The 14,079-nt window shown below is 43.9% G+C and overlaps 1 protein-coding gene across 2 annotated transcripts in view; it reads right to left on the bottom strand.

The window, feature by feature from the left end:
• Nucleotides 1-4,332: 4,332 nt before the first annotated feature.
• ADCY5 (adenylate cyclase 5) overlaps nucleotides 4,333-14,079 on the bottom strand; it is a 223,830-nt gene continuing 214,083 nt past the window's right edge. The window contains exons 17-21 of one of the 2 annotated variants that reach the window (XM_037396829.1): nucleotides 13,128-13,266; nucleotides 9,863-10,126; nucleotides 9,310-9,514; nucleotides 8,394-8,518; nucleotides 4,333-6,911 (exon numbers count right to left, since the gene is read on the bottom strand). In XM_037396829.1, coding sequence (XP_037252726.1) covers nucleotides 6,783-6,911; nucleotides 8,394-8,518; nucleotides 9,310-9,514; nucleotides 9,863-10,126; nucleotides 13,128-13,266 — 862 coding nt within the window. In that variant the 3' untranslated portion in view covers nucleotides 4,333-6,782. The remainder of the gene's footprint in view (nucleotides 6,912-8,393; nucleotides 8,519-9,309; nucleotides 9,515-9,862; nucleotides 10,127-13,127; nucleotides 13,267-14,079) is intronic. The other variant, XM_037396830.1, reaches the window with a different exon arrangement.

Below are 14,079 nucleotides of genomic sequence, written 5' to 3'. Positions count from 1 at the left end.
ACAAGGCCATTCATAGTTTCTCAGTTTTTCTGTGGGATTTAGTAGAAGCAGAGCCGACTTCATGCTGTATTTATAAATTAAGCCCTCTTTAAGGTTGGAATGAGTCCATCCAACACCCACAATACCTTATTTTTCTTTGAATAAGGTCTGTGTGTTTACAGGCAGTTTCAGGAAGGGTTGGCCCAGAGTTTGACTAGGTATATATCTTGCTGTTTGAGGTTTGATTACCTTAGAGTCCCCTATTTGAGCTTCTAGAGATTTAGTCACATCCTTGTGTATTTTTCTTCAATTAATCCAAGGTTTTTCATAGTGATATGCTCTTGTATTCAATGTCTGGGCCAATAGCTGGGGATAAGAACTTGTCTCATTTGTGAATTGTGAAAATTTGCTAGGAAATAACTTTTCAGAGCTTTCTTCTTTCATGTTGCTTTGTGGAAGACTGACACACACACACACGTGTATAAGATCTGTAAGAATATATACAAAAGAGGGAGTGAGAGGTGTAGAAAAGAATGCAGCCTTTGTGAGGGAATGTACCTGTGTGTTACGTGAATTGATTTTTAGCTATATCAAAGCTAGTAGAGAACTAGATGGGGATGGAAACTGGTTTCCTTTGCAGATACTGTGATTACTTAACATTCACTGTGGATTCTTTAATATATTAATAGTGTCTTGATCAAAGGACTGAGGAACACCTGTGTAGAGATATTACCTTTCAGCCTTCTGTTTCATTCCCCAGTTCCACTGCAAGTACTATGGAATGAATGTTTTTTGCTTTCACAGTTAGTATTGAAAAAAGCCCATTAACATTCCCAGACACTAAACACGCTATTTTGAATCAGCTTTTTGTCAGAATAAATAGCATTCTAGATACATGTTATGGCTTGCAAAAATCCATGGTTTCTGAATGGTGTTACTCTAAAGGGGATGCATTACAAGAGGGACTCTTCCCTGGTTGGAGGTAGGTGGTGAGGAGGGTAGCTGTGGGGGGTCTGCACGCCAGTTGCAGCCCTGTGTTGACAAGAGGCCAGCTGATCTCTCAACAGGAGTCTGAGGAACCCTGGAGCATCTGGCTGTGTGCGCAGTTCTAGTTGTAGCTGGTCAGATATTCCAGGTAATGTTTATTTTGGTAAGGCGAAGTGGTTTCATTGTGTCTGTACTAGCTTGTAAACAAAATTACGGTTCATCAGTTTTATTGATCAGACTGTTTGCTAATGAACTTTATGGAGCACTTTTGTCAGTTGGTACACCCCTGTTTGCTATCCTGACTTTATAGAGCTATCTGAAAGATGTTCAGACCTCTCAGAGCATTTATGGAGTCTTTGTTTTCCAGGGTAAGGTTTCTTCCTTCCTCAGAGGGAAAGCCTCCTGAGACAGGCAGATGACAAGTACCTGTTCAGAAGCTTTAAGGTACGCTTAGCGGGGGCTGCATAGGCACGCTATGGGTACCTGGCTCCAGTATGGCATGCAAAGCTCCGACCTGGGCGTCCAGCTCAGCTTCTGCAAGGAGCGTGTGGGTGGCAGTGTCAGATGAGCCCGCTAACCTGTACACTGAGCAGAGCTTAGGAACACGCCCTAGTTGTCAAGCACCGTGCGAAGCTTGAAAGCAAATAAGAATGTGCTCCATCTGTTGTACTGGAGCTGCTATGGAAATGCCACAAGAAGACAGGGCAGGACAGAAGGACGTTACCAGCTGGGTGTTGTGTGCTCACCTAGTCCGGGGGAGTTGTGGTGCCTGCTTCCAACGTAAAATGTGACGTGAAATAATTTCAGAGCCAGCTCTAATCTGTCTTCTTCCAGCCATTTTCAGGACACAAACTGCATCTCTCTAGTGCTACAGGCAGCTTGAGGTGAGCCATTTCCTAGCGGGAGGTGTGTAACATAAAGATGGCACTCTGTGGCTCTTTGTCTTCTGGTGTTCTCTCTCCATCCGCCAGGTACGGCTGTGCTGGGGTGTTGTGTGTGCTCCTTGCTGAGCAGGTGAAAAGGAGAGGTAGAATGTCCTCTAGCCCGTTTCAGAGTGGATGGCAGCAGTCACTGGAAGGACAGGAGAGCACCAAGCTGTACCCAAGTGGTGAGAGCAGGAGGTTCTCAGCTGTTAGCCCCGCAGTAAAGGATGATTGAGACCATTGTCCTGATGGCTTTGTGGGACTCGGGGTTCACGGTGCCAGATCTGGCAGCCACAGACCAGGGGATTTACGTCTCCTGTTGGAACCTGGCCTGCACCGTGCAAGAAGTTGTTTGCCCATAGCGGGGGAGGCCTCCTCTGGATTCTTTCAAAGGCACCTCGTAGCGAGGAGCAGCAGCAGCAGGTGTGGTGGGGTCTTGTGTTGTTGCACCATTGACTGCTGTGCTGCCAGGGTGGTGGTGGGGGTTGGTGGTGACATACAGCCTGGGATGATTATGTTTTGCTTATCTAAGTTGCATTTGTTAGTTTGTGTATCATCAGTTACTGTGGAAGGAGGGGCTGCCTTTCGGTTGTGAGGTGCTCTCCCTTCCTCGTGTGGTGGAAGGAGGTTTTGGGTCTCTTTCAGCCTGATCCTGCGGGACTGCTCAGCAGCAGTGGCAGCGGCGCCTGGCTAAGGCTGCACGTGCCCGGTTCCAGTAGATGGCAATAGTTATTTGCATCTGAAATTCTGTATTTAAAGAAAAGATCTCTGGGGCCAGCTGCTTACAGGGGACTCTCGAGCTGTTCTGTGGAGCTTCTTGTTCAATGGCACCCGTGCTGTGCTGCACCAGCATTGCCTCTGAGTTCGTCAGTGCTGGGCTCTGGCTGTGCTGCACCACTGCTGTAATTCCCACCCGGCGCCCACCGCCTGCTCACCTGCCCTTCGCCGCACCGGCTTCCAGCGGGAGCCACGGGGGAGGCACCAACAGCGCGGCGTCGGTGCCAGCACCGCAAAGTGCCAGGGCAGAGCAGGACAGGCAGGGACGGTGAGGTGCTCGGGGACAGAAATTCAAAAATATAACGCTGCTTTTTACAGTAAGGTACCTGGCTGCCAGGTGGCAGGGAAGTGTTGCTGCTGCCATCCCCCATCCTGCCTGGAAGTCAATGTTCTCATTCCTGACACCCCCACCACCCACCCCCGGTACTTCTTGTGCCTTGAAGTGAAAAGCTTGGGACAGAGAAGGTAAAGAGAATGGAAATTGAGGAGTTTTTTCAGCCTAGAACAGCTGAACTGCTCTTTTTCAGGCTGTGTCCGAAGCGCTCGCTCTTCGAACTAGAAGTGATGGTGCGGTGAGGAGCAGGTGGGAAGTCAACAGAAGGAAAGCGTTTGCCTCTTGGCCGTTTTTGACAAGATGTTGGTGCCCATGTATGCTGTGTAATGCACAGGCAGCAAGGATAGTGGCCGTGCAGAGGACACACGTAAGAAACGTGGTGCGTAGTTGTTTTGTGTGCAGGCAGCTATTCGAAGTAGCCAGCTTTGGGCTGGGGGAAGCGGCTAAACACCTTGGGAAAACGGCTCAGCCCGTCGCCGCGTACGGCGTTTAAAGGAGAGGGCACCGCACAGGAGGCTGCTGGCTTCCTTCCCCTGGGGGATACCCTTCTCCAGGCAGTTTTAAAAAATCTCTTACATCAGGTAACGTCCTAAATTGCTGTTTGTGTGATTATGTAGGAGAACATGTAAAGTATTAAATAGTTCTTCACCATCTTTCTGGTGATACTAAGTATTTCATGGGGTTTTGTTAATGCAGCTCCATTCCCAGTACACTTAGCAAATTTCTCCTAACAAGTAACAGTTTGTCAGTCATTCGGTTCTTAGTTACCTGTGTGATGTCTCCTCAACTAAAAAAGTCAGTTGAAAGCTGCAGCTTCTTGTTTCTCAGTTACACTTCAGTCTTCTGTTAATTGCTATAGTTACATGTGGCATTTACTTTTACCTGTAAAGATGGAAAATGTTAGATTGACAAACACTGCTGCCTCCTTCCAGGTGCCCCTGAGAGGACAAGTGCCGAGGTACCTGGGGAAATCTTTGACAAAGGTGATACACATTTTAAAATACACTCCATTTTTTAAAAAAATAGGACACACACCCACACACAAATTTAAGCTATTAAGTTATACCAACATATTTAGCCACAGTGCCACAGCAGGGCTTTGCCAGCTATCCCGAGACGAATGTTTAAAGGCAAGTGGGTGCACAAGAAGGACCTACAAGCCCTAGAGGCTCTGTAACCGGGCACTGCGTAGTACCGGTGTGCTCCAAACAGCCGTCCACCAGTGCTAGTCAAGAACTGGACCTTTCTGTTTGCAGATTCAGTATCATCTCCTGCACAGCTTGCGTCTGATCGCTTCACCAGCCAGATGCAGCTAAAATAAAACAGAGACGCTTTACCAGTGAAACAGTGTTTAATATAGTTAAATTACTTAAATAATTTCAATTTCCATGGGAAATCATAACTGTATCCATTTTTGCAAGATCCAGAGTAAAGAGTGTGTGAATACCCCTTGAAATGATCATGACACACTGTCAACAATCACACCTAGAGATACTGGGGACTTGAAATTTCATTGACAACACAACTTCATAAGATGAATCAAAAGTTAAGAAGACTGCAGACTTTTGTAAAGCAGAAAGCAAACCTAAAACTGAGTGTATGGCATGAAGGGAATGAGACTCGGGGGGGGGGGGGGGTAAAAGGGAGGGAAGGTGGAGGAGAGGGGAGAAAGGTGTGATGCAACTTAAGTATTCTGCAAACCAGGAAGGATGTAAAGGAGCAAAAGTATAGTACAAGGGCAGACTTGGCAGTTTTACAGAAGTCAATATACTATACTTTTCAGAGATGTTTCCTAGTGGAAGGGAGAAAGGGAAGAGGCGATGCCATTTAAGCTCACGTTTAAATGGCTTAATGCTTGGGTTATGCTTAGCAATATAGCAAATTAATTAAGACAGGCCCATGGATTTTCACTGATTCTCTTTGTCGAGTAGGAAAAAAATAAATCGCCACCACCATAGTGCAATCATTAAGCTGTTAGTACTACAATAATTCTGCCCTGAGAAGAGTGGAAAAGAACTTTATTAAATGTCAAAAGACTGGAGTCGTTTTTAGTGCTAGCCAAATTCAATATCAAAACTCTGCCCTTATAGAATATAAAAAATATAGCTTTTTTTTAAAATTCATTTTTTTAATAAAATAGCAAGGGATTTTTCTTTAATAGTTAAAAAAGGTACATAAATGATAACAGTGAACTATTCATAAACCCCCCACTCATGATAAAGATGTCTCCAACACAACATCAGTGGCACTGTATTTTAAGGTTGACCACCTCATATACACACTTGCCATCATAACCTTTTTTGAAGATCACCTAATTCCTGAAAATTGAAAATCTGTGACTCAGTTTAAATAAGTGCCTACTACAGGAAAGTCAACTTGATGCTGCAGTACATAGTTCCTTGTAATGTCAAATGGCAGTTACAATATCAGACAACTCTCATATCAGCAGGATTCTATTAAGACCATCTATGAAAAATGATTTTTTAAAAAGAAAAGTTCAAATCAGCTTTTTTTTTTTTTTTCTCTTCTTATAAGAGCTCCTGTTAGAGTTAGAGGATTTGCTTAGAGCTCTTTTTGACATGTTTGATACCATTTCGGTAGCTAAAACTCAAAGGTGTTTCCATTTGTTAAGATGCCACCCACCGCTTGAATGCTGCACGGAACAACTGTGCGACTATCGCATTTTGTTTTTTCCTCTTCTTTGGGGTTGCAGATTTTTCTGGATTTTCATTTTAAAACGCATCTGATTCAGCCTGGAAACTCACCTGTTTGTTGTTGGTTGATTGTATAGTGATAATCTGAAAACTGCCAAGTCTGTGTTCAAAGTATTATGCAGAAAAAGATTACACAAAAGTCTACAGGTTATATACACCTCCCACCACACCTTGGTGTGGACAGCCTGCCTTCTAATTTATATATAATTTACAAAATATAGAATTTGGTATATCTGTTAGATCTCCATGTTTTCAATATTACAAAATAAAAAATACAAAAAAACCCACAACAAATTTCAGGGGAGTTCCCCCCACAAAGTGTCTCTTGTTTACATCTAGTCTTTCCCATGTAAACTGATAGATACCAAAGAAGAGCACAGAAGACTTTAATAAATATGGTTGTAGAGCCATCTTCCGTTATCTCGGTCTTCCCCTTCGTCAGACGTGCCAGACCCACTCGGAAGAGCAGTCATTTAGCCATGTAGAAGAAGGGAAAAGAGGGGGCCAGAGCTATAACGTCTTTTCACACCAAGACATTACCAATGCCCTTCTAAAAGGCTTTTTTGTGTGCTGCAACAGTGGGTGTCAATTTTGAAAGCCCATTCAAAACAGCTAATAAAAGCACAGTGGTACACTTCAAATAGCTGGCAGTATGGGATGGAAACATTATGGGAGTGCAAATCCATTCCAAAATAATGCTTTGTAGTGAATCATACATTCCTTCAACCAAGTAAATGTTGTGTTGTGTCTATAAATACTTAAATAGCTTCTTGTATCATCCTGTCGTAGCAGCCTTTTTAAAAAATTCCAAATTCATGTCTTATCTGTGAAACTGTGTTGTACCACATCTTTGGTCGACTTAGCACTCAGCCAGGAACAACTCCAAGGTGGTTTCTTCCCATCGCCTTTCATGACGGGTGGCCAAAGAGTTTGCTGATACCAGCTCTAGAGTCACGGTGTGTAATTTCAACTGCGCTGCATTTTCAGCTTTACTGCCAAAAAGTGATTCTTCTCCAATTCACAATCTTGTCTAATGCAAATTCCATCTGAGTGACGCTGCAATCGGTGCTAACTAATTGGAGGCCCTTCATTTAGAAAGTAGGTGGTCATTTCTCCCTTGCCTTTGACTTTAATGACCCCCCGATATTCCAGCTGATAGTTGTTGGCTGCTAAAACCTGGTACATGTCTGTTGTTACCTGCAGAATAAACAAGAATAAGCAGATGCTTGTCATGCCTTCCACTTAGTCTTTTCGTTTGCTTTTGGAATAATGCACAAAGTTAAAGTAGGATCAACTATTTTGTTTCTACGTCGTTTGACTTTTGCAGCTCAGTCACTAACTGAAAGGTTGGCACAAGTTGCAGAACACACACAACCTTTAGAAACTGAAACTACAGAAGCCAGTCACACATGGTACACAACGTGGGGAAAAGTGCATTTTTCAGGGAGGTCACAGGATAAAAAGAAACAAGTCAGTCACATTTTTAAAAACACACCTGGCAGTCCAGGTTACTCAGATGCATTCATTATATCACCAGAGTGGTAGTAGGAAAATGGGTTAAACATATTTAAAAAGCCCTCAAAAATGACCTGGAAATTACCCAGTGGATATACAAATTTAGAAGGAGTTGTTCAGGGGGTTGTTTTTACAAAGGAGAAGGTGGTAGCTGGCAATGAGGAAGACCAAAGAAATGGAATAATCTAGCCAGCACCCAAATTCTCTCTGCAGATGCCATTCAGAAACAATTGCGCTGCAGAGTAACAGAAGTTTAACAACCATATTTTCAGAGCTATTTATTTATTACAATGTATTTATTCACTGGTTTCCAGGTGGCTTTAAATATTTCCATTTCTGGCTTCCTATTGCTGTAACATTGCTGTGCTGATTTGCTTAACTAGAATGAAAATTGTTCTTGGACCATCTTGTAGGAAAGTTTAAAGGATGTTGGATAAATATTGATCCAGTTAACTGACAGCTTAATTGGAAAGAAACAGCATGGCTTCCCCTCTCGGGTTTTACATCAGTTATTCTAACTATTTTTATATCCCTTCAGTACTTTCCCAAGGAATGACAATCTGGTACTGTGGACATTGGCTCAGCGAAAGCAGGACAGTGGAATGGAATCGCTGAAAAGGTCACTGTCTGAGGGCCAAGGAGACATTTGCTTACAAGACAGTCTTACATTAACCCCTTAAACCATCCTCTTTCTCTAGTTATATATCCCCTTTGCATTGATGCCCGGGCCGTTGCTAGCCTCACAATACGTACATTGTGAACAGAGAAGTGAGTTACAGAAATACATAACTGAATCAAGCCCTTGGAAAATAAAACAAGCTGCAGTTGCACACAGCCAAACAGCAAAGCTGGTAGCACGAGGCTGTAAGTATTGCAGCAGGATTGTGCTCACAGTGCCAATGAGGCACTTGGGGAAGGAAAATCAGCTCAGTGCTTCCACCCAGACCTAAATGGCAAGTTTTTGACCAAAGGTTGGAAAGTTGGTCAAGATTAAAAAGCGAAACTTGATGGTACCATTAGTATTCCCCAGCTGGCTTTTCTTTCAGTACTGCATATGTATGGCATAAAGGAATAAAATGAAACCAAAATTGCAATTCTAATTACGTTTCAAAACCCAGAAGTGACAGAGGGCTGGCAGTGGAAGTTTTCCAGTGAATTCCTTACCTGAATCCTGTCAGGCACACCGGTGCTGTCCATTCGGCTGGCTACATTCACCGTGTTGCCCCAGATGTCGTACTGGGGTTTGCGTGCTCCTATCACCCCAGCTACAACAGGACCAATATTGAGGCCTGGAAGGAGAGGAGAAATCCCACAATGCCCAGATCCACATGAAGCCTGAGGCAAATTATTTTTCAGACAATAAAAAACATCCTGAGGTTTGTTCGTTCTAGTTGTGCTTCAACCTGACATGTAAAGCCACGGCCAAACTGTGGGCAAAGAAACTTTTAAAGAAAAGTCATAGTCTTTGATCCATTATGCCTGTCTGGCAGCACAGGCTGGATCTGCTCAATCCAGAGCTACTTTCCAGCACCAGGTATCAGGATAAGGTTATTTGCCATCCAGTTGCCAAGCAAACTGCTCACTTGGAAGTCACTATACAGCTGCTGCAATGCTGAGCGCCTGTAAGGCAGCAGCCCGGTGGCCTTCCAGAACAAATACCACAGTTACCCTCACGTTTCTTCTCTTTCTCCTTTTCTGTCTCGTTTTATTCCCTGACTTGAAAGACAATTTAATGTCCAAGGATGGCAAAGCCTGGGACCACAGGGGGTGTGGGCAGGGAGCACATCACAGGCAAAATGAGTCCAAGCTCAACTGCCATGTGAGATCATGCTGTAGTAGGAGCTTCTCTGTGCCAAGGTCAATTGCCCAACTGCTCCTAATTCCCCAGGGAGCTTCAGTAATAATGCTGTGACCCTAACAAAGCTGCTTTGATGTTCCATGGAGGCCAAAGTGGTCACCAGGCACAAGACAATTAACATCACTGTACAGCTAAGGTAACATCTGTGGGTTTCTCTCCACAAAATCCCCAACTCAGAATGATCACTAGCTATACTTAATCCTGTAAACACAGTGACATTACCTATCTTCATCTGGAAGTTGTTGAATGAATGTTCATTAATGTATTTCATTTGGTCCATTAACCTCATGGCAAAATCAGCCAGAGCTTTGATATGCGTCTTCCCTTCCTTGTCGTAAGTGGAATCGTTGAGGCCTGATGCAGCCATGTATGTACTGCCGATGGTCTTGATCTTCTCCAGCTGCCGAAATTGGTCTTCACTTATTATCTGTTTCACAAGAGCAAAAGTAGTGAAAAAAACCTTGACAAACACATACATACTGGTAATATCCTTGCCACGTGTCCTCCCTTAGTACAAGCACTACAAAAAGTACTGGCCAGAGCCTCTGCTACTCGAAGAATAGGAAGAAAGGGGATCAGATACTTGGAGGAGCGGTGAAGGAATAGAAGGGATTTTAATGTGGTTAGAGAAAAATGAATCAAAGACTTCTGGCATGAGGAAAAATGAACCATGGCACAAGGATTCTATAAGCCACCTTCCTTTAGGAGCTCAGCAAAGTGCAACTAAACTCATTGATTAGGTTCACTCTGCCCACCCGGATTTTCTGCGACTTACTTCATCAAAATCGGCAATGATCTCGTTGAGCAGTCTCAGACACTCCACCCCTTCGTTGTTGGCCTCCAGCTCCACGTAAAACTCTGAGAAGTTGCTTATGGAGGCGAACATGACAGCCACACACTCACAGGACTGGTAGTACAGTTCATCATTTCGCCGCTCCTGAGCCAAGAAGTGGGCTGCCACGTCCTTCGGCAAAATGTTGTGGAGGAGGCGTCTGTTATAGGCCTGCAGCTCCTCCATTTCTTCTTTCTCTTCAGTGGCCTAGTTTCAAGGGGAGAGACAGTGATATGCTTACTCTTTTGGTAACTGCTCTGAGGAGGGGAAAAAAAGCTGAAAATGAACTTGCAGGGAGGACAGAAACAAGAAAGGGGGAAACTGCAAAGGCGAGCAGAACTAGAGAGATGCAGAAGCTTGTGTTTTGCTGTGGAAGATGGTCCGTCTCTGTGTGTGTATGTAAAAGCAGGCACAGACTAACACCAAAATCCAATATTGTTATATTTCTAGGCCCTGAATTGGGTAACCTGTACAAGGTCTGTTCTTTCTGGGGAACTCCACTGCCATCCTGCCATCCATGAAAACACCCATTTAGCTTTCCCAGTCAAGCACAGCAGGTTTCAGGAGAACACAGACAGCTCATCATTGCTGAAGGCGGACTGCATGAGCAGCACTGAATTATAATGCTCTCCCTGCACCCTCCAAATGCTCATGTAGCTAATTAAAAGGACTCTCCTTTTCCACAAGGTCTGCTGAGGTGCAATGATGGTCACGAAGTACAGTTACCACGCAGCCCAGGAAACAGGCCAATCCAAAACTCCAGAGAGGACTTTTCACCAGCCTATAAATCCCACGAGTCCTGTGGTGGTGGGTATGTCTGGGCAAAGGGAATCATGAGGAGGATAGGTTGTCTTGTTTCTGTGCTAATGTGTGTGGATTTGGGTTTAATGTTCAGCTGGAACCAGAGCTTCAGGAAGGATGTACCTTAGGACACTGTCCTGGTTTCACCTGGGATAGAGTTAATTTTCCTCTTAGTAGCTGGTACAGTGCTGTGTTTTGGATGTGGTGTGAGAATAATGTTGATAATGTACTGATGTTTTAGTTGTTGCTAAGTAATGTTTATACTAAGTCAAGGACTTTTCAGTTTCTCATGCCCTGCCAGCGAGAGGGCTGGAGGGGCACAAGAAATTGGGAGAAGACAGGGCCAGGACAGCTGACCCGAACCAGCCAGAGGGATATTCCATACCATAGAACATCATGCTCAGTATACGAACTGGGGGGAGTTGGCTGAGCTGCTGCCTGCTGCTCGCGGACTGGCTGGGCCCTAGTCAGCAGGCACTGAGCAGTTGTGTTGTGCATCACCTGGGGGGCGGTTTCCCTCCTTCCCTTTGGATTTTATTGTGCTCTCCTTCTCCCTTCTTTTCATTACTATTATTATTACTATTATTATTTTTTTAAATCTTATTTAAATTATTCTTATCTCAATCTTCGAGTTTTGCTGTTTTCCTGATTATCCTCCTCATTCCTCTGGGTGAGGACTGAGCAAGCAGCTGTGTGGTACTTAGTTGCCGGCTGGGGTTAAACCATGACAGACACCTAGTATGTACCTAGGCCTAGGTGACTAAAATAAAAGCATTTAGAGTTCACTAGCTTAATCAGACTTCAGAACCAGATTTGATTTCTCTTTGCAGACTTGCACAATACCATTGTTACCTCAATTCATTGCTTCTGGTTTGTAGGTAAAGGCACAGAGGTGTGTGTACTGATCACCTCTCCCTCCCCCACTATCTGACATCAGCAGTATTTTTCCCTCCTTATTTTACTTTTTGCCATTTTGAATATTGCATATGAGTAAAGGAAAAGACAGAGACAGGTGAGGCAAGGGCTGGGGAAGGCACAGCTGAGACAGGGGTTGCACAGCTTATGGGAGCTCTGAAGAGCTGTCCTGTGTACAGCAGCCTCCCCTTCAGCAGAGGCACCAGGCAAAACATTGAGTCTTTTGAAATGGGTCTTCTTCAAATCTTTTTTTTTTTTTTTTTTTTTTCAATTACTTTGTCATTGCTGGAGAGCTGAAGCCAAAACAGGAACGAGTTTCCTGGCACATTTGGCCCTTGGTGTGGATGAACACAGCTCAGACACACTCTCCAGCCCTCACTTTGTGACAGAAGAAGGGGTAACCTCCCCACATCCCCTAAGTACTTTGGTAAAGGCACAAGCAATACTTGAAAAGCACTTACAACTTTGCTCATGGATGCTGGTTTCTGAAATGGGAGAAGTTAAACAAGGAAGGACCCTTTAGAAAGTCATATGTCTGGACAGAACAAAGAGAACACTTGGCTCTGTCTGGGGAAACAAATGCTTTGCCCAGCTGAGCCCAGACCTGGGACAGGCAAGTCAGCTCATCCCTTCCATTGTTGTGCCGTTTCTAAACGAGGATAACAATGTTTATCTGCTTCCCAAGGAGCTTTAATTAATTGGTGCTTCCTCAGTGCCTCCTACTCAAACTGCTGAGACCACCTATTATTAGAATGGTGTCCTGCCATCCAGAAGGTAAAAACATCTATATAAAACCTGCAATCCTGCAGTCCCCCAGCTATGAGTTCTGGGTAGAGGTGACACCTGTCCTGCTTGCTTGAGAATCACATACAATGCCACAACATCACTTGTGGGCACAAATAGTGAAAACTTTAACACTGAACCCGGGGACAGGAGCACAGTGTGGCATTATCTGTAGTGTGTTTGCTATCCAGTACTGCTGCCTAGGAGCTAATGAAGGCTGGATATCAAGCCCATTCCCACTGCTTAACAAGAAAGTGAATGAAAATGCAAACGTCAATCTTTCACACCCCTGAACACAGCAAACTAAAGCTCACTAAACTCTGGGAAACAATTCAGCAGTGAATATGAGTTTCTTATATTTACAAATCATGTTATATTACAGGTTCCTGCAAAAGTCACAGGCTCAGTTGCCCAAATTCATTAACCTCAGTCTTCAGATCTATAACCCTTTACTGTGGGGACCATCCAAAGTGCATTACAAGGAAACAAAGTTTCGTTGTTAATCTGTTAAATAACCAGGATGAGAAGGACTGAGTATGCAAAGTACCAAAAAAGAGCAGAGAGTTACTAGTATGCTCAGTTATATGCCAGATCCAGATGAAATTCAAAGACACTCTATAACACTCAACTCGATAGTGAATAGCTCAGTAGTTTTATATGAATGCCAGTGACTATGTGTATCCCTCCAACACAACAAACACCCACTAACCTGGAGTTTCCAGAGGAAGTCAAGCCTTGCAGTGGATTCCACTTGCTGGGCGTGCAAGTACAGTGCCAGGACAAAGACAGTAATGATGACAGGGGTCACAATCTTCAGTGCAACTCGTGTCATTGTTGGAGAGCTGCTGCTGTGAATGAAAAGAGCAGAATTTCCCAGTTAGCCTCAATGTGGAGAAACACAGCTTAGCTACACTCCACAGTTCCCACTAAAGACTAACCAGCCTCTGAAGAAAAGGCATTTTTCTTTCCCCTCAAAACATGTGTTGGTAAAAGGACAATCAATACCTGCAAAAAGCTGAGGAGTTTGGCTCACAGGCACCGGTTTCTAAAGCAGGACTTTGAAATCAGAAATTTAATCCAACTTCTTAAAAAAAGCCATTTTTTAGAGAATGGTCATATATGCTCAGCCACCACTGTGCTTGGCAAAACCAAAATGCTGACAGTTTTTCAAACTGTGTTCACTGTGTCTCCTGCACTGGCTTCCCCAGCCTCCTAAGTCTGGAACTGTTCTATACTTACTGCTTCTTAACTCTCACTGCCTCTCTATATTAGTCACTCCTTAAAGGCATTTGTTTTGTAAGCAAGTATTCTATAAGCTGAAAAGAGCACTAAGACACATTCCCATCCCTTCTGAAAATCAAGCAAATAAAACCTGTTAAATCTGAATTATAAAACTATACAGAATGAAAATATTATTTTGATAAAACCTTGACTTGTATTTGCAAGTAAGCTCTATGAGGTGCTCTGTAAAGCAAGTTGACATAAGTCCCACAAGAAGGGGGATGCTCTGAGAGTAGCTATACATACAAAAGGGCAGCAGTCAGTCCACTTAGGGCGTTTGCACTGTGTGGCACCAGCTCACAGCAACGCATAACCAAATACCAGACACTGCTGGTGAGTCAACATGCTGATATACTGCACCTTGTGAACAGAAAATGCCT

The sequence above is a fragment of the Falco rusticolus genome, chromosome 8 (assembly GCF_015220075.1).
Source record: "Falco rusticolus isolate bFalRus1 chromosome 8, bFalRus1.pri, whole genome shotgun sequence".
Lineage (NCBI taxonomy): Eukaryota > Metazoa > Chordata > Aves > Falconiformes > Falconidae > Falco > Falco rusticolus.
This window is presented reverse-complemented; position numbering and strand designations above follow the sequence as displayed.